The following is a 24,673-nucleotide window of genomic DNA, read 5'->3' as shown; positions in this document are numbered from 1 at the left end:
GAGAGAGAGAGCGAGAGAGAGAGAGAGAGAGAGAGAGAGAGAGAGAGAGAGAGAGAGAGAGAGAGAGAGAGAGCCAGTAGACAGAGAGAGAGGGGGAAGAGAGAGAGGGGGAAGAGAGAGAGGGAGAAGAGAGAGAGGGAGAAGAGAGAAAGAGGGGGAGAGAGAGAGGCGTGAGAGTGTTTATTGCGTGTTCAGCCGAGTCAACCCGGCCCGGAAGGTTCTTTCCCGGAACACCCAGGGTTCTGGGAGTCCTGCCTCTCCTCCATCACCAGTTTTAGGGGCTAATTTGCAGCTTGACCATGTAGAAAACTGCGCCACTGCACCAAAACGGCTGTTTCTACACGCATGGCTGCCGTGACGACGAAGACCCTCCACCACAAAGCCCCCACCCATCCTACAGTCCTACGGCTCATTAGCATCAGAGTTGACCTCACCCATGAATCCATCTCACAAACAACAAACCCGGTTGTTTTTGAAGTCCTACGCGTTAATAGACCCTACGGGCTGTGGTGTACTATGTGGTGTGTTATATGGCCATGTATATGGCTAGCTGAAGCTCAGAGAAGCAGATGCCTTCTCGGTTTCCCAGGGGGTGAGACGGTGGGCAGTGGGGGGGATCCTAATGCCTCCTAATTCACAGCAAATGCTGGGTTGGCAGGGGTAAAACCCAGGGATTGACTTGGACCTTTCTGCTGTGGAAACATAAGAGCGCTGTGAATTTCAACGGTGTTCCAACACAAATATTACAAGGTCTTTTGATTTCCAGCTGTGAAGCCCTTGAAGGAGAGGGGAAAGGCCCTTGCTTCGCCTAATGTCTCATGTTCAGGGTTTTATTGTACGGCCTGGGGAGAGGGCGGGACATCAGGTCCTCGGTTTAACCTGGTACATGCTGGAGACCGGTCCGTCGCCTCCCTGTCACTCAGGGATCTCCTCTAAGTGTACCCGGCGTCTGAACCTCTTGAAGGGGACTCACTCTCTCCTCATAAAGGCTGGTTCCCAAGTAGGGTTTGTGTGTGTGTGTGTGTGTGTGTGTGTGTGTGTGTGTGTGTGTGTGTGTGTGTGTGTGTGTGTGTGTGTGTGTGTGTGTGTGTATGTGTGCGTATGAGGGTATGTGTGGTTGCGCATATGTTTGTGTGTGTGTGTGTGTGTGTGCTGGAGAGGTGGACGGGGTTGGGCTCTCACCTGCTCAGTGTGTCCAGCTGCCAGCTGGGGGCAGACAGAGCCATCTACGGTCTCTCCAAGAACGCAGTTTGAGGCCTGGTTAATCCGCACCGCAGTGAGGGAGGGTTGGGGGGGGTGTGTGTGTGTGTTGTTGGGGAGGTGGGCTGAGGGGTTGAGGGTGGGGGGTGGGTGTCGAGAGCGTTGAGGTCATGACTTGGCATTGGCACCAGTGGGGGGGAGGGAGAGAGAGAGAGAGAGAGAGAGAGAGAGAGAGAGAGAGAGAGAGAGAGAGAGAGAGAGAGAGAGAGAGAGAGAGAGAGAGAGAGAGAGAGAGAGAGAGAGAAAGAATAAGAGGAGAAAGGAGGAGAGATGGAGAGGAAGCCTGAGAGGTTGAGAGAAAGAAAAGAGGAGCACAGAGAGGAAGAAGGAGAGAGAGAGAGGTAGAAAGGGGAACTGAGACAGAGAGAGAAATGGGGTTTGGTTGCTGGGCGTGCTAGTCGCGCTGTCTAAAAGGGATTGGCGCCGTACTCAGGCTGAAGGCTATAGACCGAAGGCTAAAGGGGTAGTTTGAAGCTAAATTCATACAGAATTAAATAAAATCACATAGCATCTACTGTGGTTTGCTGTTCAAAAAATGTCTCTGCTCTGTCTCATGCTCGGTTCAATTTTATGACTGAAAAAGGGACATTTTAAGAGACAATTAGGCAAGAACATCTAATTTGTAGAATAACTGAACTAAGCTGAAGTCAGGCATTCATGTTTCGTGTTTTGGGAAGTCAACGTCTGTTTATGTTGTTTCCAGGCAACACATTAGCATGGAAAATATGGTTGTACTGATGAAAATTTCTACCAACTAATTTATTCCTTGATCACACTCGTAGTTAGACCGTGACTAAAGAACCTAGACTTTTTTTAGGACTGGCAACAAAGTAAGAAAGCAAGTTCTCTATTACTGGCCTGATCCAACTTTCTAGTATTTTCCACAAACAGATCTTCTTGGCAGTACTGTGTCAAAAAAAAGCGAAACAAGGAAGAATAGCTCTTTGGAGGAAGACAGGAAGACATGTGAGGACCACAGGAAACCAGTTGCGGCTCATTTGGAATAAAGGCAAGTCACAGGGCAAGTTTGTTTCTGGGTCTTTTTAATTCAGTCAGATTGTCTTACGTTCATATTGGCCTGGTGCCGGACCAGAAACATCCTCCTTGTTTCACTATAGTTTCACAAGTATCGGGGTTACTAGTATGCAGGCAGAACATGCTTGCAAACCCTTGAAGAAAAATCACATAAACTATCCCATCAGATAAAGATATCCATTTCAACAAGCCCATTATCCACAATTACTTCACGATAAAACTATGTTTTCTTTAATTTATTTTATAAAGTTTAAAATGGTTCTCTATACTCTGGCGTATAATCCACTAAGCAATCAGAAAGTTCTGACAAGTTCAAGCATGCAACCAAACCTAGGAAAATAAACACTCTTTGTGAGGAAAATAAAAATCTCAGGAGCCCTAACCTTGAAAGTTTGAGGTCTTGGTTGTGTTTTGGCAGTACAGTAGTGTTGGAACAAGTGGGACCCCTCCTATGTTTTAATTTAAGCCATTCAATAACGGTCCATTGAAAACGAGTCCTACGGTGTGTACAAATAACCATTGAAAACCAGCAACAAAAACAAACAACCCCCCCAAAAAACGACTTGACGATTATCCCACAATACAGGATGTGTGTCGATCCCTGAGCACGCCAAAGGAAAAGTCATTCACAGTTACTGGAGAGGAAAGGGAGGAGGTGGACGAGACTAATCGGCCATCCTCCTTACCTTCCCTTTCTTTGTTTTCTTCCACGGTCTAGTTTTGGCCAGGTGGTTGGTGAGCAGTCCGTTGACCCCCTCTTCCTCCGAGTCCACCGCCTTCTCCTCTTCATACCACGGCCCCCACACCCCTCCGTTGTACTGGGGGTTCGACCGCAAGTCTTTGGCCGGGTAGCGCACCGGCACGGCAGTCCGGTTGTACTGTGCGAGCCGCATCAGCATCTTCTTGACGATGACCGGGTATCGCTGGGACAGGTCGCTCCTCTCGTACGGGTCGGCCGTGATGTTGAACAGCCACACCGACTTCCCGCGGTCCCAGTTCACCCGTTCGTTGTGCCAGCGCTTGGTCAGCATCTGGTTGGAGAAGGTCTGCGGTGGCACCCAGTCGCTGTAGCCCGGGTTCCCCGTCAGCAGCTTCCAGTGGCCCACGCGCAGGGCCGCCCGGATGGCTGTGTTCCACAGGCCATAGCCCGCCTTCCACGAGCCGTTCTTGGCCTTCACGTACATGGGGTCAATGTTGTGCAGGATGTCCTGTCGGGGGCAGCGGCGCCCCTCGCTGATGGACTCCCACACGTCGTAGCCGTCTAGGTTCATGTCCTCGTCCAGCGTGCCCTCGCCCAGGGTCACAAGAGTGGGGAACCAGTCCGTGATGTGGATCAACGCCCGGCACTTGGTCCTCTTTTTGACCAGCAGCGGGCTGTGGACGAAGCCCACCGCCCGGATGCCCCCCTCCCAGTAGGTGGCCTTGCTGCCCCGTAGGGGCCAATTGCTGCCCCCGACCAAGGGCTGACCGCCATTGTCCGAGGAGTACACCAGCACCATGTTGTCGTAGTAGCCGTAGCGCTTCAGTGCTAGCGTGAGGTTGTGCACCGCCTCGTCCAGACAGGACACCATGGCGGCGTACTTGCGGCGGTAGATGTTGGGGATGCTCTTGTAGCGCTCCAGGTAGCGTTCGGGGACCTGCAGGGGCGAGTGGACCGCCTGGTACGCCATGTAGAGGAAGAGCGGGCGGCGGGGGTCGTGGTTCTCCAGGATGCTCACCGCCTTCTGGGTGTACATCAGGGTGGAGTAGAGGCCGCGGTCCTGCTCCCAGGCCGCCTCCTCGCCCTCGTGGAGGTCGTAGCCGCACATGCCCGCGCCCTCGCACTTGTAGTGGCTGTAGTAGTCGCCGCTGCCCAGCAGCGAGCCGAAGAAGGTGTCGAAGCCCCGCTGGGTGGGCATGCAGCCCCGCTTGTAGAAGCCCAGGTGCCACTTGCCCACCATGTGCGTGTCGTAGCCGGCCGCCTTCAGCTTCTGGGGCAGCGTGACGTTCTCCAGGGGAAGGCAGTTGGGCTGGGTGGCGCGGATGATGGAGTGCTGGAGGCCCGTGTGGATCTGGTACCTGGGGACACAGAGCCAGTCATTGGTCAATGGCCGGCAGGACACAGAGAGGAGGAAAATCCTGAATACACAGAAAACATTTGTTGGAATTGGTGAAGCGAAAAGAATGTCAAGCTGAAATTGAAATTCTTATTATATCATAATAATATAGTGCTATGTCTAATACTACACCCTCAAATCATATCCAATATCGACTGCAGGACTTACAAACGTACCATTACGTTGACAATGTAAGCTGGCATCATTAGGAAATGTTCTTTCTAGAAGGACCAAACTGAAAATAGAGCTTTGCTTGTTCCATGCTTACGATGCCCAAAAGGCCATGACTCACCGCAAAACAGGCAGAGATCGGGAAGTCGGCAATTTCTGTATAAATGTATTCATCCAATTCAGACGTGCTACTGTATGCCTTCCTAATATAATAAGCCCAATGCAATTCACAGCCTTTTCTGGTAATCTACTTGAAATGCAGCCAATGGAAGTTTCTAAAGTGATTAAATTAGGTTATTTTTTTCCTTGCACGACAAAAGAGCCTTTTCATAAGCCCTATACCGTTAAACAGTTGCATCGCATAAATGGGGGATGCTGCCCGTGCAGATCAACGAATGATACCTGATTCAATCCGGTGTGTAATTACAATGGGATCGGTTCAAGGAAAACAGTTTAAGACCGAATAAGGCAGGGAGACCAGGAGTGCTCCACGCATTAGCTGGTTGTATCCAACCCGTGGTCTGCACTGGAATAAAATGAGGCTGTTCAAGGATACTATGTGTAATGGAATCTAGTTGTTGGGATGGAAGAGGAAGATATGCCATGTAAAACCAGCCAGGGAACAGATCTGAATCGATTAGTGGACGATTCCATTTGACGTTTGCACGATTTGTCAACCGACCAGTACATTCAATCATCCTCACTGCTTCACTCGGGTTCAAAACATAAGTTGGAGTTTTTGGTTGTTTGTTCGTCATTTTCTTTTCGATTTGTCCTGTAAATTGCAGAGTCATAAATTGCTGATTCATTCGTAGCGAATAAATAACAGAACTGCGTGAAGTTCCGTAGATGTAGATGATGTATTAACGATGGACAGGGGCTGTCCATCGTTAATACATCATCTACCATATCCTATACTTCTGAGACACGTTAGGGGAACTGGAGGAAAATAAAACCCCTGAAATCTGAAAAAACAACTGTAATCAATTCCCAGAATTGACAGACTAGATTCCAACAGGCTATGCTAGGGAACAAAACCATAGTTTTGATGCCAAGTCTTATTTAGGATGTTCAGTTTTGGCTCCAACGTAAGGTGACTTGGAAATCTCAGGGAGTTACTGCACTGAGAATAAAAAAGAAGGTTACCGCTGCCTCTGACTTCATTTCTGTCCCGACATTACAATTTGCTGGCTCTGAAACAAAGGAACCCACTGCCACCCGCTGGACGTCCCATCTGGGAATAGCACTGCTTCTCCTACCTGCCCCACCACCCCTGTCTCAGAAACACACCACATATACTCAACACACCCGCTTCTTAACCTCTCCTCTAATGCTCCCTCCTTCTCTTGGGGCTCGCCGTGAAGTCTTAGCTGTCAGTGGCTGACAGCTAGCTTAGTCCATGAGCTAGTGGATGTCTAGCCCAGCCTGCTAGGGTTTGTTCAGGGTTTTCCTCCACCGGAGTGTTCCATTGGAGTCTCACCAGAGGGCCGTCTGCCGCCAACCTTCAGCCCCGCTCCATTTCCCACTGTGCGTTGCGCTCACCAGTTGGCTAACACAAGCGCTACAACAGCTAGCCCAGGTATGCGCAGCTTTCCCCATTTAACAAAATCCTTCAAGTCAAATTCATGATGCAACAAATCATGTTGTATGTATGTTCTGTATTTATTTGACTCAGTGTGTGTTAGACGTACACCAATCCTACACAAACAACATGAAACATATCCATCAGCACCGAACATACAAAATACTTCTGCCAACCAAATGAGTGGTGAAGCTACACACAAATGGCAGTTGGCTCTGTGATGTCAGCCATCGAGGAAGTGTTACAGTTCAAGGAGACCGCAACGAGACCTCCGAGATAGGGAACATCCAATCTGTGGACACGCTGACACACTGGAATGTTGTTTTAGGTTTGGTTTTTTTTCTTAAGTGGAACTGGCAGGTTTTCTTAAGTGAAATAATTCACCGCGAGTAGTTTGACACAACATTATCCCGTCAAGACAGATGTTCGGGCTGACCCCGTTGCTTCTAGACGAACATCAGACACGCCAGTTTGAGTTATTAGTTATGAAGATGTGATAGTTAAAATATGCATGTACGGTAGTGTAATGGCATGTTTTAAAAAATTGTCATGAAGAGGTCCACTTGACCAATGATGGAGAGGAATGAGATGGAGGGAAGAGAGGAAAGTGAAGGACTGAAAAAAACACAGTACAGACTCAGGGAGACAGAGAGTATGTGTTTGTTAGCTGGAGACCAGACAGCAAAAGGATAACTCATTCAACCCTGAGAGGAGTGTGCACTAAACGGGTAATTGCTCCCTCCCCGGATGAGTCCCTGTGGCTCAGTACAGGGCGTCCTCACAACATATGGAAGTAGTACACACATCGAGGACCCCACCATGTTAACTCTTCCCTTCATTGTCCTACTCCATGTGCCTATTATTTCAATAATCGCCGGCCAGGGTCTTACATTAGATCAGATAAATACAAATTGCAGAGTTGGCTTCAAGAACAAATTAGATCTGGGTAAACCACACCACTTGGCAGACACATGTCTACACGAGCATTTTGAAATCAACCAAGGGCAATCTTGTGTGGTTGCGAGCGATTCCCAGGGACAAAAACGTTTTTTTCAATGCAGCAAAAAATGCTGTTGCAAGTATATTCCTCGAGATGGCTGGTGGGTGGGTGGGGTTGCGGGCGGTGGCGGTTTCTGGACAGCTCTATTCAGCCCCTGCCTTTGAGCCTCGAGGTCAATGGGTTCAGAGTACAACACAAGACAGCAGCAGTGGCTGATGGGAACCATTATGCCTGTGTGGTTGTGTAGTTGTGTGCGTCTCTCAGAGTGTGTTTCATTGGCGTCAGGGGGACCTCTCATCGCTCGTAGGGGGTCCCGGGGAGCGGCGGGGAGGGTGGTGGTGGAGGGTCGCGAGGGTGCCCCCTTACAAAGCCAGCCGACTGAGGCATACAGGAGGGCCTGTTGTTCAGCGCAGTTATGCGATACACATGCGGCGCTAATAGCTAATAGAGGAATGCGAACAACAGCAGACCTAAGAGGGAACATCTGCCTGGTGGGTTGGCCTTATCTACAGCCTCCACCGAGGCGGAATCAGCCTGGAATTAGCCTCCATTAGCATTTATTGAACCTCCGCTTAAGGTTTAATTTTAGGCTCCTGCTGGCTGTTTGTGGCTCTGTTTCTTGTGGGTGAATAAAAAGCTGAGTTTGCGAGATAAATTGAGATGCGGACGGGCGCACTGATGGTGGTTGCTTTTCCTGTTGTAGTTTATGAAGGACGAGCAGAACTACCCACAGGGAAGAGTTTTACCCTCCAGGGTTGTGTCAAAGGTGTGACCAATTTAACATTTCTCTGAACAACTTGTCCTTTGGAAAGATGACAGCCTATTTATATATTTAAATTCGCTACACATATATTCGCTACGCATACATACATCAATAAATCAAGATCATGAATTAAAATCCACCTGTGTTCAATTTGCTGTACAAAATAAGATGCAACCCTACACTCCTAACTAGCTGACTAGCTAGCTAACAAAGACAGTGGACGAAAGCCATAGCATCACTGCGGCCTGTAGTGGTGATTTTGAAGTGTGTCTTTTTTTTTTTTTGGTCGGGATTTTGAAGTGTGTCTGTTTACAGCAACAGACCCATAGCTCCTCTTCCCTCTTTGGTTGAAGGATGGGCCCCAGCAGTCCTGCTGGCTCCTGGTGTTCAAAGAACAAGAGGTCACAGCTGTGTAGCGGGGGAGAGAAGGGACTGTGAACCCTGAACGGATCAAGTCCAACGGGGCTGGTCTTAATGTGGAGACTGGTACGAGAGCGGTACAAGCTGGAACACAGGGGTCTCCTGTGACATGGAGTGGTTGTGTGCATGTGGTTGTGTTAGTCCGATTTTCAAGAGATTACCAACGTTTTTTTTTGTTCTTTGCCTTTTAGAGGATAGGCCTTCAGATGACGGCAGTAACAACAACCCTCCACCCATCAGTCCCCTTGTCCAATCCAGTTGATATATAGACCCGCTCTTAAAACAAAAAAAAAACATTCCAGGCCTGCATAGGTAGGTGGGCCCCTGGGAGTCACCGACTTCCACTTCTCCAGCCTCAACAAGGGGTTTTTACCACCGGTTTTCAAGGCAAAAGTGTGCATGGATTTGATTGCACCCAGGGCCATGTGAAAAAGAAACCGACCTGCAAGCTGCATTGTGAACTCTGGATTTAACGATCCGTCTGACAGCCAGACTGGTTGATTCAAAAGATATTCCTCGGAAATGTTAGTATAAACAACCGGACCAAAAGCCAGAGAGCAACCAATGGCCCACAACATTCAATTAAATGAGGATATCTGTCCTCAAAGGGTCTGCACTTGACTTGAAGTCAAGTGCATCAGCCAACCGCTCCCAACACTAAGGTGCTCAAAGTTGTTGTTTTTTTGGTTGTTATCTCAGCCACTCAAGCCCTAGGACTGCTGCTCACCCCCCCGCCTGGGCCAGCCTGTGTGCGTCTGTGAACTGCCCTGCTCCACATCCTCCTCCTCTACACCTGGCTCGAGTTAACCGCCCCCGTCCTCCCTTCTCCTCGTCTAATCAGAGTCAGCCTTGGAGAGAGAGCCGTGCGGACCACTGGCTCCACCGCCGCCCACCCCGTACCCAGCCCCAGCTCTCCTTATCCCTCCCTACCCTCTCCACCAATCAAGTCTTTCCCTACTCACTCATCATCAGAGATGCAGCGGAGATTCACCTTTCACACATGATGAGGCACGCGTACCCCCTCCACCGGCCCCAGGGCCCGGCCCTGGACCACCTCAACCTTAGGAATGATCTCCAAGGCCTCCGTCATCGATCGTCTCCGTCCTGTCATCCGACCAGCGTGACGCCAGTGAGCAGAGAGCGAAGAGAAGGGCTCCGATGGGGGGGGAGCAAGAGACGTTACATGTTTCAATAAAGCATAACGGGGCTACTGGTCTGTGAGGGCCCTGCAGTGGAGGGAGGGCCCCCCAGGATGACGGAGTGATGCACACACAGATAACAGAGGGGATAGTCTTGAAGACAGACGTTATTGGGAGGGGGGGAGTAGCAAGGAATATTAGTTCCTTTGAGAGCGACCTCTACGTTCTACGCTCTCTTTTGGGTTCAAGTGGAGCTTCATCCGCGGCAGGTCAGTAAAAAGAAGGAGAAGTGGATTGGATTGTGGCCGTTTTGGATGGTGAAGTGGTAGAAAACGCTGTTAGTGGCACTTTGGGTGAAGACTGGAGGAAGGGTGAACGGGGTATGACGAGGAGAACATAAAAGAGGAATAAAGCGTTTTTAAATGATTATAGAAATACAAAATATTACATTAAGACTGCACATTGTAGACTGGTCTGAGGCCAGCTATTGTGTCAACTAGTTGCCGTGTAAATGAACCTGAATCCATCACTGCTAGTGTGTTTGAGGTAAGGCAGGATAGAGCAGGGTTTTGGCTCTGTGTTGTCAATAACCCATTTTTTGTGTGTTCATTATGCATGAGGCCTGTCAAAGAGGCTTCATTGTGGATTTGTCTGGACAGGTACATTACCCGGTTCCCTAAGGCATTCACACTTTTGGGAGTGAGTGAGTGTGTGTGTGTGTGTGTGTGTGTGTGTGTGTGTGTGTGTGTGTGTGTGTGTGTGTGTGTGTGTGTGTGTGTGTGTGTGTGTGTGTGTGTGTGTGTGTGTGTGTGTGTACATGGTGACTAATGTTGTGGACCAGTGGTAGAAGAGCTTTACCTCTTCCTCTATGACACGGCTGTATTTTGTACTTATCTAAGTAAATGGCCACGAAAACAAAGCGTCTGTCTCTGGACTCCAGGAACCCGGTGGGTGTGAACATGAGGGGGCTGACAATCCTTCAAGCAGATCATCTCCAGGGCTTTGGGGAGAGGGTCTAATCTGTTTAGCACAGCACACCGAAGGTGGAGAAGGTGGAACAGAGAGAGTGTGTGTGTGTGTGTGTGTGTGTGTTTGTGTGAGTGTGTGTGTGTGTGTGTGTGTGTGTGTGTGTGCGTGTGCGTGCGAGTGTGCTTGCGTGCGTGTGTGCCCGTGTGTGTGTGACTGTGAGTAGGTGTGTGTGTGTGTGTGTTTGTGTGAGTGTGTCAACCTTCCAGCTGTAGGTATCAATGCTGTGTCCAATCGCTTTGTGGGAGTGTGTGTGTGGATGATGGCTGCTTAAACCAGCCATCATCCACACACACTCCACCACTGTGCATGTGTGTGTGTGTGTGTATGAGAGAGAGAGAGAGAGAGAGAGAGAGAGAGAGAGAGAGAGGGGGGTAGTCTGGTGTTTAGGATGGTTGACTCACACAATATGACGTTCGGCATTTGATCCCCAGAATCTGCAGCATTCTTGGGCAAGAAGCCTAAGCTACCTGGTCATTAAATACATGAGGATTAACTGTAAAGCGCTTTGGATAAACGCATCTAAAAAAGTTAGCAGATTCTCCATTGGTGAATTGGTATTGTGTACTGTGGATACGTTTTCAAAATCAAGAACAAAAATGGCCCCTAAGCACAGTAAATCACCACATTCTCCCCATCGACAACACTAATGAGGATATTTTACTTGTGTCATTCGGTCAAAGAAAAGAATGTTAAAGAGTGTTTCTGATCCGTTGGGGGGGGGGGGGCACACCAAAGGCATCTACATGATGTATGTGCACCTTAAAAGTCACCGTGTAAGACGAATGGGGCTTGAGGAGGGCAAGGGTTCATGGGGTCATCGTGTAACTGTCAGAGGGGGAACCTTCCGGGTTCACAGGGTAAAGGTGTCCCCTAAACGACGCAATCCAAGCATCTGGACCTTGCTAATAAGTACAAGCCAAGCGTACAACTTGAAAATCGTACAAAATCGTCAAAAAACATACGTGGTGGAGTTTGACAGTCTCACATTGCGCGTTTGAAACAAACAGACACTTGGAATAAAGTGGAGAAGGGGGAAATCATAGAAGTGGCCCTCCGCACTGTGGGTGTGTGTCACATGGCGTTAGCTCACCCGTCCGCCCTCAGTAGTGTTTATAAGAACCTGTCAGCTCCCCTGAGCACACAGTGGCCATTTATGAAACAAGACAACCTGTCCTTCAGGGCGGACATTTGGACAGAACAAACCGCGTACCGCGGGGGAGTATAGTTATTCTTTACGACGGGGTTTGGTATAAAAAAAGAAAAAGAAAATAGAGTTATTTGATTACATAAAGAGGCCAGGCACGTGGCCGAGGGGTGAGGTGCGGGTGGTTGCCATGCCGACGGAACCAAACGCCTGGAAGGCAACGAAGAAAACGACGCTACACTTTTACCCTTGAAGCGGCTTTGTCAATTACCTCGTAAAAATACACAAAATCAAAATCCACTACGGGCCGACACAGTTTACCTTCAAACTTGTGCAGGGTGACCTCTTCACATGCATTTCAACATGTGTCCAATAAGTGTGAAGAGCAGAATAGCACAATGATCAAGTGTTTCAGCGACATACTGTAACAGAACAGAGAGTGATGCTCAACAAACTGATTCATATAAAACTGGTGTAAGATTTACCATCAGTCTGGCTTGGCTCTCTCTCTCTCTCACTCCCCCCCCCCTCTCTCTCCCACCCCCCGCCCCGTCTCTCTCTCTCTCTCTCTCTCTCTCTCTCTCTCTCTCTCTCTCTCTCTCTCTCTCTCTCTCTCTCTCTCTCTCTCTCTCTCTCTCTCTCATATGCACTATTGTTACGGTGAATGGATCCTATCTGGTAGGTGAGGAGGTCGTGTGTTTCCCATCAAAGATTTCCACGTGCGCTAATCACACTTTCGAGAAGAGACATCTTACACACATCAATCCAGAGCCAGGAGGTGGCTCATTTCACAGCGGGGAACACGATATCGACGCACCGATTTTCACCCATTAAGCCCTGACCCTCAAACCCAGGGAGGCCTTCCTGATGCCGGGCAAAACCAGCCCCCTTTCCACCCCCTGCCTCCCTGAACCAGGGCTGCATGCCCAGGGAGAAGAGGAAACTGCTGATGTGAAACATGAGTGAACCGACTACAAAGTGAAAAGCCATAAGAGACGAGACCAACCCACATCCCTCCCCAACTCATCACTCATCAGCCGTGCTGTTTAATACCCAGACCATCGTTTCCCCGGGAGAGGCGGCTGCCAAGGCGATAGCCCCGCCCTCCACTTTTGCAAACACTTAAATAAATTAGGGTGGAATTTGCGATCTTTGCGTTTCATGGTCACAAAGTAACCACACCAGCACACACAACATGGGGCTAATTAGAGGAGGACGGGAAGGGGTTAGTAAAAAAAGTTGTACGAGTCATGTTTTGAAGATGTCCGCCTTTTGATTTGTGCATCAATCATACACTATTCAATTCGTGAATTTAAAAAGTATTTGCTCAAAGTATTAGCTAAATGTGTAGTCATCATCTGAATTACTCATGCTGCATGCATGCATACACGCAGGCACACATGCACACACACATTCACATACGCACGCGCACACACACACACACACACACACACACACACACACACACACACACACACACACACACACACACACACACACACACACACACACACACACACACACACACACACACACAGTTTCCCTCAATTTATAGTCAAGCTCTCTCCGTCTTGCTCCTTCTGGGTGTTTCGTGAACGACAAGAATATACAGGTGGGGTATTGGCTAAATGTGTAGTCATCATCTGAATTAATCACGCACACAAAGTCACAGACAGACAGACAGACAGACAGACAGACAGACAGACAGACAGACAGACAGACAGTGTGTGCCACACACACACACACACACACACACACACACACACACACACACACACACACACACACACACACACACACACACACACACACACCTGCCAGTCATCAGTTGGCTCCTGGACGGGCTGCAGAGCGGCTGGACGTAGTAGTTCTCCAGCTTTACCCCCTCAGCAGCCAGCCTGTCCAAGGTGGGGGTCTTGATCTCCGACCCGTGGTACCCCACATCTCGGAAGCCCTGATCGTCCACCAGGATGAAGATGATGTGTGGCTGCGTGCTCGGTTTATCAAGTTCGTTCTCTCGGTTGTTCTGTGAATGGCCGTTCCAGTTCTCCCATGACATCTGCTGGTGACAGCGCGTGCGCGCTACGTGCACGAACAGCATGTGCAACAACAGCCACAGGGTGCACAACATTTCGAGCCAGGTTGACGCGCGCAAGAGAAAAAATCATAAGGTCCGTGACGTTGCCACCTCGCGAGCAGATACAGTGATGGTGCCTTGAACCGTTGCGCACGCCGCAACGTCGCCAAAGCGCACGATGACGTTGATCGGGCTGTTCATCTTTCTTCGGTCACCGTAGCGTTTGGAAAATAATCGGTTCACTCTTCATTCATTCTCCACTGACAGCGTTATGCGATTACGCGGTCGTGCAGAGGCGAAACAGGGTCGACAGGTCCACGTGGAAGTTTCACATGAACACGAAATAAAAAGTTCAAGTAGTTATGCGTCACCTCTATGGATTTGAAGATCTTGAAGTATTATCCGAATATATAAGACATTTCCAAATCAAACCGACGTAGACGGAAGTTCCCTGAGGCTTCACTCCGTTTACTTCTTCACTTGTTGTGCAGCTTTCATGGAATGGACGTTTGTCGAAATAAAGCTCATGAATACAAATCGTTTGAGATCTCAATGCGTACCTGCATATTACACTTCATACACGACTGAAGACGGGTCTCCACTGTGCAGCGGCAGGAGGATCCATCCCTGTACACAGCACTGTTCCTCCGAGGCAGTCGACTCAGGACTGAAAGAACAGCCAGTCCTCACAGATGGTTTAATACCAACCGCGGAGGCAGGTCTATGTATGTGTGAGCTCTCTCTCTCTCTCTCTCTCTCTCTCTCTCTCTCTCTCTCTCTCTCTCTCTCTCTCTCTCTCTCTCTCTCTCTCTCTCTCTTTGCACAGACACAACAGCACTAGTTCTGTACAGTATATTTCATGCATTAGTATATTCTTATATATATATATATATATATATATATATATATATATATATATATATATATATATATATATATATATATAAAATGTACAGTGTCAAGTAGATTGTGTAGTTGCCATGTTTGACTCCCAGACTAAAGGTGGGCAGCACTGCATGAACAAGACACTTGATGCATACCTGCACCTTAAAGGGATACGAGATTTTTTTTTTTTGGAAATCTTCAGTTATCGTCCAACAGCGATATACCTCTGGGTACAATGGGCCATATTTCTGGGGTTCCAGTGTAGCCAGATAACGGATATATGGGCCAAGACTTCCTCCTCCATGCACCGGTCCTGGTCTACAGTCCAGTTAGCAACTTTAGACACAAGAATGGAGTTTGAGTTGATAAACAATGTCTGAGACCGGATTGTTTTACAAGTAGCCAGCCTACGTTTAAGATATTAAGAGAATTAAAATAGTCGTCAGGCGATAGCCGATGGGTTCCGACATTGTTGCTCTCCACCAACCAAAGCCTGCTCAAACGTGATTGGTCAATACTACTCAAACTACAAATGGACTGCCAACCGATACGCTTCCAATGCCAAGCATTTGCCTGTGTTTCCCAGATTCAAATGAGTGGTTAAATTCCAAATGCATCAAGGCGGTTCTTGAAGGGGAGTTCACTAGGTTAGCGTCTGCTTTCCGTTAGCCTCTACCATTGACTTGAAGAGTTACAGTAGCCTAGCCCATGCCCATGGGATGTGACTACAGATACTTATATCGGAGCTGTGATTATTCGGCTACATGTGATGCACCGCTGACAGGTTACCATCCGCGTAGAATACCCAGGCAGAAGCAGCTGATAATATAGTTGTAATATAGTAATAGATAGCCTTATAATCACAGCATGGAAAACAGTGGCAATATCTGTTTGTAGACAAACTTGTTGTGTTGTCAATGGCACTCGTTTTGAATAAGCGACTAGTTGGACACGTTGGATATCATTTTAAAATAATTAGAATTGTATTCCACACGCATGAGCAGGAGCTATGCTACTGTAACTCTGAAAGTCAATGGGGGCGGCAAATGGAAAAGCAAATGCTTACCCAGCGAACTGCACTTCTGAACGCACATGATCGCTTTGTAATGAAACAGCTTATCTGAATCTGGGTTATGTATCTCTACACACCACTTCTAGCTGCATTGGATGAACGCAAAATCATTAAGTTCTCAAATATGCTTAGGCAAATGTTATTTATGTGTGGTTCGACGATGGAAGAAGCCTTATGGCTAATAACTGTTTCAATCTGTCTGCCAGACGACCCACTTGGTATGGGTGTACATTACAATCACATCGAGGGTGTGGGGGCGGGGTTTCACGTGCAAACGGTGGGCTACAATGCCCACCATTTCCTAACAAGATCAAAACTGAAAAAGTAAAATAAACGAGCAAGGAGTATTTTTAAGACACCACAAAGTGTTGCAGCCACCGGGGAGCCGTTAGAAAATATTTAGTTAATGTTATTCCGGAACATCTATGGCAGTGGTGCGTTGTGGGGGACCCATAGCGTCTCGGCCCCTAATGGCTTTTCCGTCTTGCAGGCTCTGGGCCCTCTACCCCCCTCGCCCTCCTTCACGGCGCTCTAAAACTGTCCCATATTATTTTAATGCTATATAAAGAGCCCTGCTGTGAGGTGCTGAATTGGGCAAGAGGTGACTGAGGGGAGGGGAGTGTGTGTGTGTGTGTGTGTGTGTGTGTGTGTGTGTGTGTTTCTGTTCCGTAATGGCAGTTTTTTTTCACGGGCCCGCTAATGCATGTGTGTATGCAGAATGCACATGAATAAACAAACATAAACATGTATAAACACACTCTAACCCAAACCCAGGCATACACCACATGCCCGACGTGCAGCCCGGATGGCGTGTTCCAGTGTCTTACACCCCAATAAACTAAGCTGAACACCAGGAAGGACCCACCGATCGTCAACTTTAACGGGAAACCAAAAACTCCAACATTGACCCGTAACATTTTCGAATGTTTATTTCCTCTCTGCATTAGCGGAAACGTTAATTGCATTAGCTGCTCGGTTGAAAGCCCTGATGTGTTCCACCTGAAGCGTCCCTATAGGCTGGGGGCTCTGACCCCCAGAAGCTTCTGAATGACACGTGTCTGTTATTCTAAAGGAGTTCCAGAATAGCATTGAACGTATCGTATTATCAGCCCAGTGGATACTGAGCCTGTACTATCTGATACATATGCTTTAATGAATCCAGCCATGCTGAGGGAATATATTTACCATATTCTTACAGAGGTTGACAACATTTTATTCTTATATTATTAAATGAAGTCGTTGCGAGACATTGAGTTACTCACTATCACAGTATTGCACTTCTGACATTGATGAGCAATTAATTGCTGCAGTGTCGAGTGTCCCCATTCCACCTAATCGTCTTGACTGAGATGACTATCCCGGAAAGACAACAATTCTCCAAAATGACGTCATTGCTATTAAGAAGTCATCCTCAGAGCTTAACCCCCGCACCCTCACCCCCGTAGGAAACCGTGACCAACAGCCCAGTCAACTGTTTCAGTGCATGTGTGTGTGTGTGTGTGTGTGTGTGTGTGTGTGTGTGTGTGTGTGTGTGTGTGTGTGTGTGTGTGTGTGTGTGTGTGTGTGTGTGTGTGTGTGTGTGTGTGTGTGTGTGTGTGTGCGTGCCTGCGTGTTTGAGTGTGTGTGTGTGCAACAACAAACCACAGGCCATTGGACCGAATGGGTGCGAAAGCTGACAATTCTTTTCCCCCCAGAACTCTTTTGTATATTGGGTGATTACCGGGTAGGGGTGGGAGGCTGGTTGCCTGCCCGGGCAGCAGTCAGCACCCACACAAACACACACTTAACCAAACGCTGTGTGGCAATGCTTGGCTGAAAGGTTTCCCCACCTTTATGGCGCTCCGTTCAGTGAAATGGCTTTCTCTCTTTATCCCTTTCCATTGTTATTTCTCTCCAGCTCTTTCTTCTTTATCTCTATCATCACTTCTTTTTTCTCCCCAACTCCCTCATTCTATATTCCCTATTTCTCTCAATTTCTTTCTGTTGTTTGTCTAATTGTCTCTTCTCATCTTTCCTTCTCTCTCCATCTCTCCCTTCCTTTGTGTCCCTTCTATTCCCTCAGTTTCTTTCTCTCTCTCTCTCTCTCTCTCTCTCTCTCTCTCTCTCTCTCTCTCTCTCTCTCTCTCTCTCTCTCTCTCTCTCTCTCTCTCTCTCTCTCTCTCCGTATTTCCTCTGCATGTCTACCTCCCTCTCCCACTCTAAGGCAGTTGGCTCCTTGTAAACAAAATCTGTGCCTGTGTGGCCGTCCTGAAATGTGTCCCTGTATTCCCTGGCCACATCCGAAAGAGTCTTTTACTACACTGAAATCGGAATTCTGATCTAGAACTGTTAGAATTTTTCAGGATGAGCCAGAAAATAGCCCTTCCTACACTAAAAAATACTTCCTTAAATGGTTTTATTTTTGGGAAGATTTGGCATTTAGGATTCTCTTGAGACGTCTCAATTGTACTTCTCTAGACACTGATGACGCAATGTATCCCCCTTGCTTTCAGAGGTTTGCAAAAGCACAAAAACCTGCACTCTTTGTCGATGTATTACGACAGACTGTTTCCAAAAACGTTTGCTGTTTTGACTGACAGTTTCTTCTACCAAAAAGAATGGCCCCCAGGAGCAGATAAGGGCCGCTCTGCTAGGGGTTGTTGATGGGAAGATTACAGGTGCTTCGGTCTCAATCAACCCACGCGATCCTCTGCCGAAGGGTCTGGTATTGTGTTAAACATTCCACAGTTGGGATTAGCCGTTAACTCTAGGGAGCAAGCTGGTAGCCCTCTTCTTTTGAAACTCCTAGCGTGATCATAGCTGATCATCTGATAGGGAAGGGGAATGTGGTCGATGTTATAAGGGCACTGTTTAGCAGTAACAGAAAGCTTTTGGCTGACACGGTTACGTTGTGCTATTCAGAATTATATTCAGAAAACGTTATTGTCCAGTAATGCGACAGGGGTTATTGTTATGAAGCGCCTCATAAAAACAGACGACAATTTCGGACAAGCGAGTTGAAGATAAACATGTAAAAAAAATATTCACAGCAAATGTGTACGAATATGTTTTTGGGCTGGGATATGGATATTCTAGTAATGTTCACATGAGTAAAATGTCTTATGAAACGCTGTCCTCCAATTAAAAAGTAGTACTTTTGGACGTGATGGATGTTAGATGTCTTCTGTTGTTTTCCTTTTTAATTGGCCTCTTCCCTATTTAAATGAAGAGCCAGCGTCTCTGACATCTGGAAGCAACTTGCTAGCTTCATGCATATCTTCTTACTCAGCCCATCCCTCCTTTATAAACCCCTAGACAACGTTTTGCTCCTCTGACCCTCAAGAACCAACTGCCAAATAAAATGTCTGGCGGGTCCAAAATGATTATGGAAAGGGTCTTGGACCCAGCCCCACCACGCAATGATTAGCAACAACAGCTAGATGCAAGTTAGGTACAACACAAATTAGCAGGCCGCTCCAGGTTCTGTTTTTGTTTTATTGGGAACAGGGGAAAATACAAGCTGTTTTGAAGCCCAACAGAAAAAAGAAACAACTCTTGGAAATAAAGGATCAAATTGCAGGCTTTTGAAAGCCAATATGTAAGGCGCCATAGGTTGGAATAATGAACTTTCTGTTTCATTTTATTTCATTACTGCGTCTGGAATGTATCCATGGCACGTTTTCACAATTTGATGCCAGAATTGAAATTGAATCACAAAATACTTTATTTTGAACCACAATAGATGGACAAAAAAAACAAAAAATGTGCTTACTTTTTAATAGCTGTCGTAAGGGATACCACAATGCTTTCAAATTTCAATGTCTGCATCGCTTGGCTCACATCAGGCATGTCAGACAAGTCCCGGCACAGACATCTTGGCCAGACAGGGAGCACTGGCGCTCTTTGTTCACTTTCAGGGTTAACTCAAGTGCGACTTTTCTTTTTCTCTTCAACTGATAGCATCATTGTCTCTTGCTTGGCTGGGCTCCTGGTTGAGTGGCAAGGCTGAGCAGGAACAAACATCCTCACTTTTTTTCTGCTGGCTTAACTGACGGATGTACGTAAAAGAGGAGGAAAACATTGTACACATGAACTCGCAGACAGGCGAAGAGAGACCCTCTAGCGGTGGTCTTGGCATGAAAAAAACAGATCAACGGATAGCCATCCTATCATAGAAGACATTCAAGAACAAAAGAAGAAGAAGGAGAACATGTGGTTCGGTGACAATAGAGATCCGTTCAGACTCCCTTCACCTCACAAAACAGGAATTCCTGCAATGGGTGCTTTGGCGCTGAGATAATCTCGGGGGAGATAGTGGAGAAGGTGGTCTGACACTTTGAGTAGTGCCGAGACATGGACAGATCGGGGGGGGGGCAGACAAAGGACCCTCCGACCCCTCTTCCAGATGAACGGGCCAGCCCCCCTCCAGTGCTGCTGTGAGTGATGAGGGAGCACAGGCACGGGGAACCTGGAGGCACGGCAGTTATAGTTCCTGACGCCGGGACAACATTCCACACAACAAACAACAACAGAAAAGAACGCCCAATGAAACTAATTCTGCGGGTTGATCAACCGTTTTAAGAGGACATGGCGGAGGCCCATCCAGACATAAAATGTTATGGGAGCACGTTGTTGGCACCTGGACGATGCCGAATCTGGAGAAGGCTGGTGTGGAAACAAAGTGTGCAACAAAAAGACAATAAAAGGCAAGATTTATGCAGGAACAAAGATTAAGAAGATGGAGAGTTTTACGTTTCACTTGCCTAAATTGCGGGACAAGTCAACAATGGTCTGATTCAGGGACCCTGCAAGCCCCCCAAATCTAACCTTTGACCCTATAACAGGTCCAAGCGTATGCAGACAGAGAATGGAACTCTTGTGCTGAAGGGAAAACGCAGGTGGGCTAATGTTAGCATCCAGAATTTCACGGCTACATTATGTCATAGCTAAACATATGCCGGCAACTGAAACCCCCCTTGCCCTGGATCAATTTCCTGGCACTGGCAGCAGCACTGAGCCAACATATTTAGAGCCAAGGTGACCAGCTAATGAACCTGTTTGCACGTTGACGGGCGGGGTAAATCACTTCCCCGGGTGGGCAACCTAATAGCTATCAGCGCTAGCTTGCGTTGTTTCCCCTGTGTGTTTTTACCCTGCTAGACACGTGCGCGGTAGGTCCCTCGCTACCATTCGGGAGGCAGAGTTACACGAGCGGCGGGCTAACGCTAATGTGTTATCCAGTTGGCTCAGATAACTGTATCAACAAGGCTGTTTTCTCTCAGGGCGCGTTGAGTTACTGCACCATCCCTAAGCAAGACACACCACGGGCAAACTATGGGGGGTTAGGGACTGGAAACGGTCCTAAAATGTCCCCTGTTGGACCTCACGACGGGTCACCAGTCAGGTCGGACGTACACATCCACCAAGCCATCCCTCCGAGAGATGTGTTTTTTGTAAATATTTTTTTACAGTCCTCGTAAACCTGTTTTTCCAGGTTCAGACCTGGAAATGCTCTCCATTGGACCTCAACCAAAAGGTTGAAAGTCAAGCTGGACTTCAAATGATCAGGTACCTCAACAGTTTCAACGGGGGGGGGGGTTCTTGGCTGAGTTCTTTATGTCCACCGTTAAGGGAGGCTGGATTTGCTCAGGGAGATACCTGGCAAAGTGTTCAGGGACAAGGCTTTAGTGACACTGCAGCCTCATGTTGACATCTAACCCCCCCCCCCCCCCCTGCCCACCAACACACACACACACACACACACACACACACACACACACACACACACACACACACACACACACACACACACACACACACACACACACACACACACACACACACACACACACACACACACACAGTGGCGGTTTTAGCAAATTGGGGGCCCAAGGTGAAGATATGTATGGGCCCACCCCTCGTCCGATCTTTAAAAGAGAACGGAGAAAAAAGAATACACACACACATTCACTCTCAAGTTCCTCCCTCCCTCTGTTCTCTCTCCCCCTCCCCTCCCCTCTCGTCTCCTCCCTTTCTTTCTCTTCAACCCTCCTGGTACTAGAGAACTAACAAACATGAAGTAACTTACAGAGCAAAGGAGGGAGGAGGAGAGCCTTGGCAGTCTCTCTCTCTCTCTCTCTCTCTCTCTCTCTCTCTCTCTCTCTCTCTCTCTCTCGCTCTGTCTCGTTGTGCTGCAACATCTGGTCCGTCTCCAGGTGACTCTTGGGGTCCTGGGATTCCCCCTGAGCGCCGAGAGGAGAATGACAAAGTGGAACAATGATTGTTAGAGTCAGATGAAGCTACAAAGTTTTACGCAGAGAAGAACGGACATTGGCTAGAGAGGAACAATGACTTTATATCGTAAAACAATGAACGTGAATTTGGAAAGTCGACAAGACAAGCCAGACCAAAGCACAGTTTCAGATGAGGCTTGAGCCTAAAGTGAGAGAAGAGAATAAAGACAGTTTGACATTTACAGGGGAAGAACAACAACATTGCCATTTATTTGTCAAAAACCAAGATCATAAATTGATATCTGTTCCTCTTCCACAAGTGAACGCAAGGAGTCATGCAACGATGCCAACCGGACCTCTTTCCACACTTACACTTTCCCCTCACATCAAAACACATACAAAGGAAAGGGTTCTTGTTTGCTGGGTGTGGCGCCGTCACAAGGGTCCAGGGCACATGAGTCCCTGGCAAGCGGTCGAGCCAGGGCCCGGAGCTCATTAACCGGTTCTCTACACGCAGAATGCCCCATTACTGCACCACAGAACCACTCAAGGCCCACACCTTCTTCCTTCTGAAGGCGATCGTTGACGTTGTCTTGTCTTTTGTTTCCTGTTTTTGTTTTGTTATTTGAACCGGTCTCGTTGGTCTAGCGGCGAGCACATCTAAACCCTGCTGTTCACATCTCGTAAATTGCGTGCGGTGGTGTGGTGCGCGTGGTGCGCGTTATTTTCTACATACATCCTCTTCGTTGTGCTTTTGGAGCTTGTCAGGGTCAGAGGTCGCACTGATGGAACGATGGCAATCACCATGCCCTTAAAGATTTAAACTGTTATTGATTGTGTTTAATGTTGTTAGGAATCACAAAACGGAATGTAATACGAAAAAGTAGGTCCTATTTTAGCGGTTTGGTATCGATTCTCATTTCCCCCAGAATGCATTGCATGACGTCACGTTGGGGAAACACGGACCAAAGCCGCATTGAGACCCTTGAGAGTAGAGACTAGTAGGAGAGTGTTCAGCAGATTATACAGATACATAGATAAATACATAGATATTATCTATAGTTAGTATATGCTACACGTGAACCTCCTAAGATGGCGCAATTTGATTGGTTCGCTATCTCGGGATACTGGGCAATATCCCATGATTGCATCTCAAACTCGATATTGTTTTAATCGCAATTGTCTGCTAATAAATAAAGACGTAATGTTGAGAAGTCATACAAAAGACGGATAGCAAGCGAAAGCTAAACCAGACTGTATCAATCACATACTTTGGGTCCATTCTAACTTATGGTAAGAGTCTTTAAATCTTTGCAGTGACTCAATGTTGATGATAAAACGGATTGTTTTGCATAAGATGAGTGTGTGCAACTGTGCGTGTGTCCTTTTCGGCTTCGGCATACTGCATGGTTATGAAGGCCTTGTGGTTAGTTGTGGTCTAGTGAGGCAGCCTAGCCTTGGAGTTGGATAAGTTGGGGTGACTGTGTACGGGTGTGCGAGACTGAGAGAGGGCACACCCGCCGTGGTGACGTTTGGCTTGTTGTGGGCTGTCTGTCAGCATCCGCTGGGTTGGACGATGTGCTTTGTGTGTTCAATGTACATCTGGCTGGTAGAATGATGGTTAAATAATGTCACACCACGATCGGTTATACTTGCAGGCACCCATTTGCAAGTGCACTGATTGCGTGTCCGATAGGCTAAGTTAACCCATAGCTAGCATTATGCCTTCTATTTCTAGATCTTCTGACTAAGTTTACCGGTACTTATCTGAACGACATAATCGCTGTCACTAGATATAAAGAAAACGTTGACTTTCACTCGGTGCTATTCACTGACAGTAAAAATAAATAAAAGTGTCGTTATTGTATGCACTGCTGTTCATTGACTAGCTCCAGAGCTCGTTGCCGCGTTCCTTAAGGATAGCAACTCTCCACTCATTCTCCTCTGACCATGCATTTAATTGGCTTTGACCGCCATCAGTTCTCGGCAATTCCTCATTCGCCCTCTCACGTCTGACAGGTTCGAAATTATACTGCTGTGGGCCATCATACATGTTATTTGTGGTTCTTGCCACCTCTTAGATGCCATAGTTCTAGTACTAGGCTGAGGCTACCTAAAAACTGGACTTTTTACTTTATTTTGGAGACATTTCATAAATGATACACATATTTTGAGTGTTTTATGTACGCATTAATCAAAACTTACGGGTAACCTGCACGTAGGCCTTTAAGTGTGCATACACACACACACACACACACACACACACACACACACACACACACACACACACACACACACACACACACACACACACACACACACACACACACACACACACACACACACGCACATACTGTTCACCTCCCAACCCTCTAGCTGTGAAAGTAAGGTGTAGAGCGCAGAACATAAACACGTTGCACTACCCTGTATTTATCCCTCGATTTGCTTGTAAGAAGATACAGTTATCACGTTTCAATAATGAGGAATAAAATACAATGTTATAACAATATAAAAATGGATATACACTGAGAACTAAGATAAAAAATGTACGAAAATAGAATGCAGAAATATAACACAAAAAAATCTCTCTTTCTCTCTCTCATCTATTCTCCCGGTTGTTTTCCAATGTCGAGTGACCTGGGCCTGGGTGAGTGTTAACCTTGAGGGATCATGGTCATCATGGTGTCCAGGACTAGGCCTCTGATCCTGGGTCAGCCTCTTGGGAAGCCTGGGAGTTTAGTTACCACCGTCCATAAGTCCATAATACCTTCATCCCCCCTCACCATAT

The 24,673-nt window shown here is 47.5% G+C and overlaps 2 protein-coding genes across 2 annotated transcripts in view; one reads left to right on the top strand and one right to left on the bottom strand.

Moving 5' to 3' along the window:
- Nucleotides 1-2,015: 2,015 nt before the first annotated feature.
- arsj (arylsulfatase family, member J) lies at nt 2,016-14,400 on the bottom strand. The gene is made up of 2 exons (XM_056576062.1): nt 13,454-14,400; nt 2,016-4,353 (listed from the first exon to the last, which is right to left on the bottom strand). Exons 1-2 carry the CDS (start codon nt 13,768-13,770, stop codon nt 2,961-2,963), a joined length of 1,710 nt encoding a protein of 569 aa, XP_056432037.1. The 5' UTR covers nt 13,771-14,400; the 3' UTR covers nt 2,016-2,960.
- Nucleotides 14,401-24,555: 10,155 nt separating this feature from the next.
- The window catches only part of mad2l1 (MAD2 mitotic arrest deficient-like 1 (yeast)), a 3,645-nt gene continuing 3,527 nt past the window's right edge, over nt 24,556-24,673 (top strand). The window contains exon 1 of the mRNA XM_056576210.1: nt 24,556-24,595. Within this exon, the coding sequence (XP_056432185.1) occupies nt 24,556-24,595 (40 nt within the window). The remainder of the gene's footprint in view (nt 24,596-24,673) is intronic.

Source organism: Gadus chalcogrammus, chromosome 17, assembly GCF_026213295.1.
Source record: "Gadus chalcogrammus isolate NIFS_2021 chromosome 17, NIFS_Gcha_1.0, whole genome shotgun sequence".
Classification (NCBI taxonomy): domain Eukaryota; kingdom Metazoa; phylum Chordata; class Actinopteri; order Gadiformes; family Gadidae; genus Gadus; species Gadus chalcogrammus.
This window is presented reverse-complemented; position numbering and strand designations above follow the sequence as displayed.

Bases quoted from the DNA above. Each gene is read 5' to 3' on its own strand.
- arsj (XM_056576062.1), bottom strand. From the start codon at position 13,770: ATGTTGTGCACCCTGTGGCTGTTGTTGCACATGCTGTTCGTGCACGTA. The intron at 4,354-13,453 runs GTGTGTGTGTGT...CTGTGTCCCCAG, and splicing joins AGCCAACTGATGACTGGCAG to GTACCAGATCCACACGGGCC.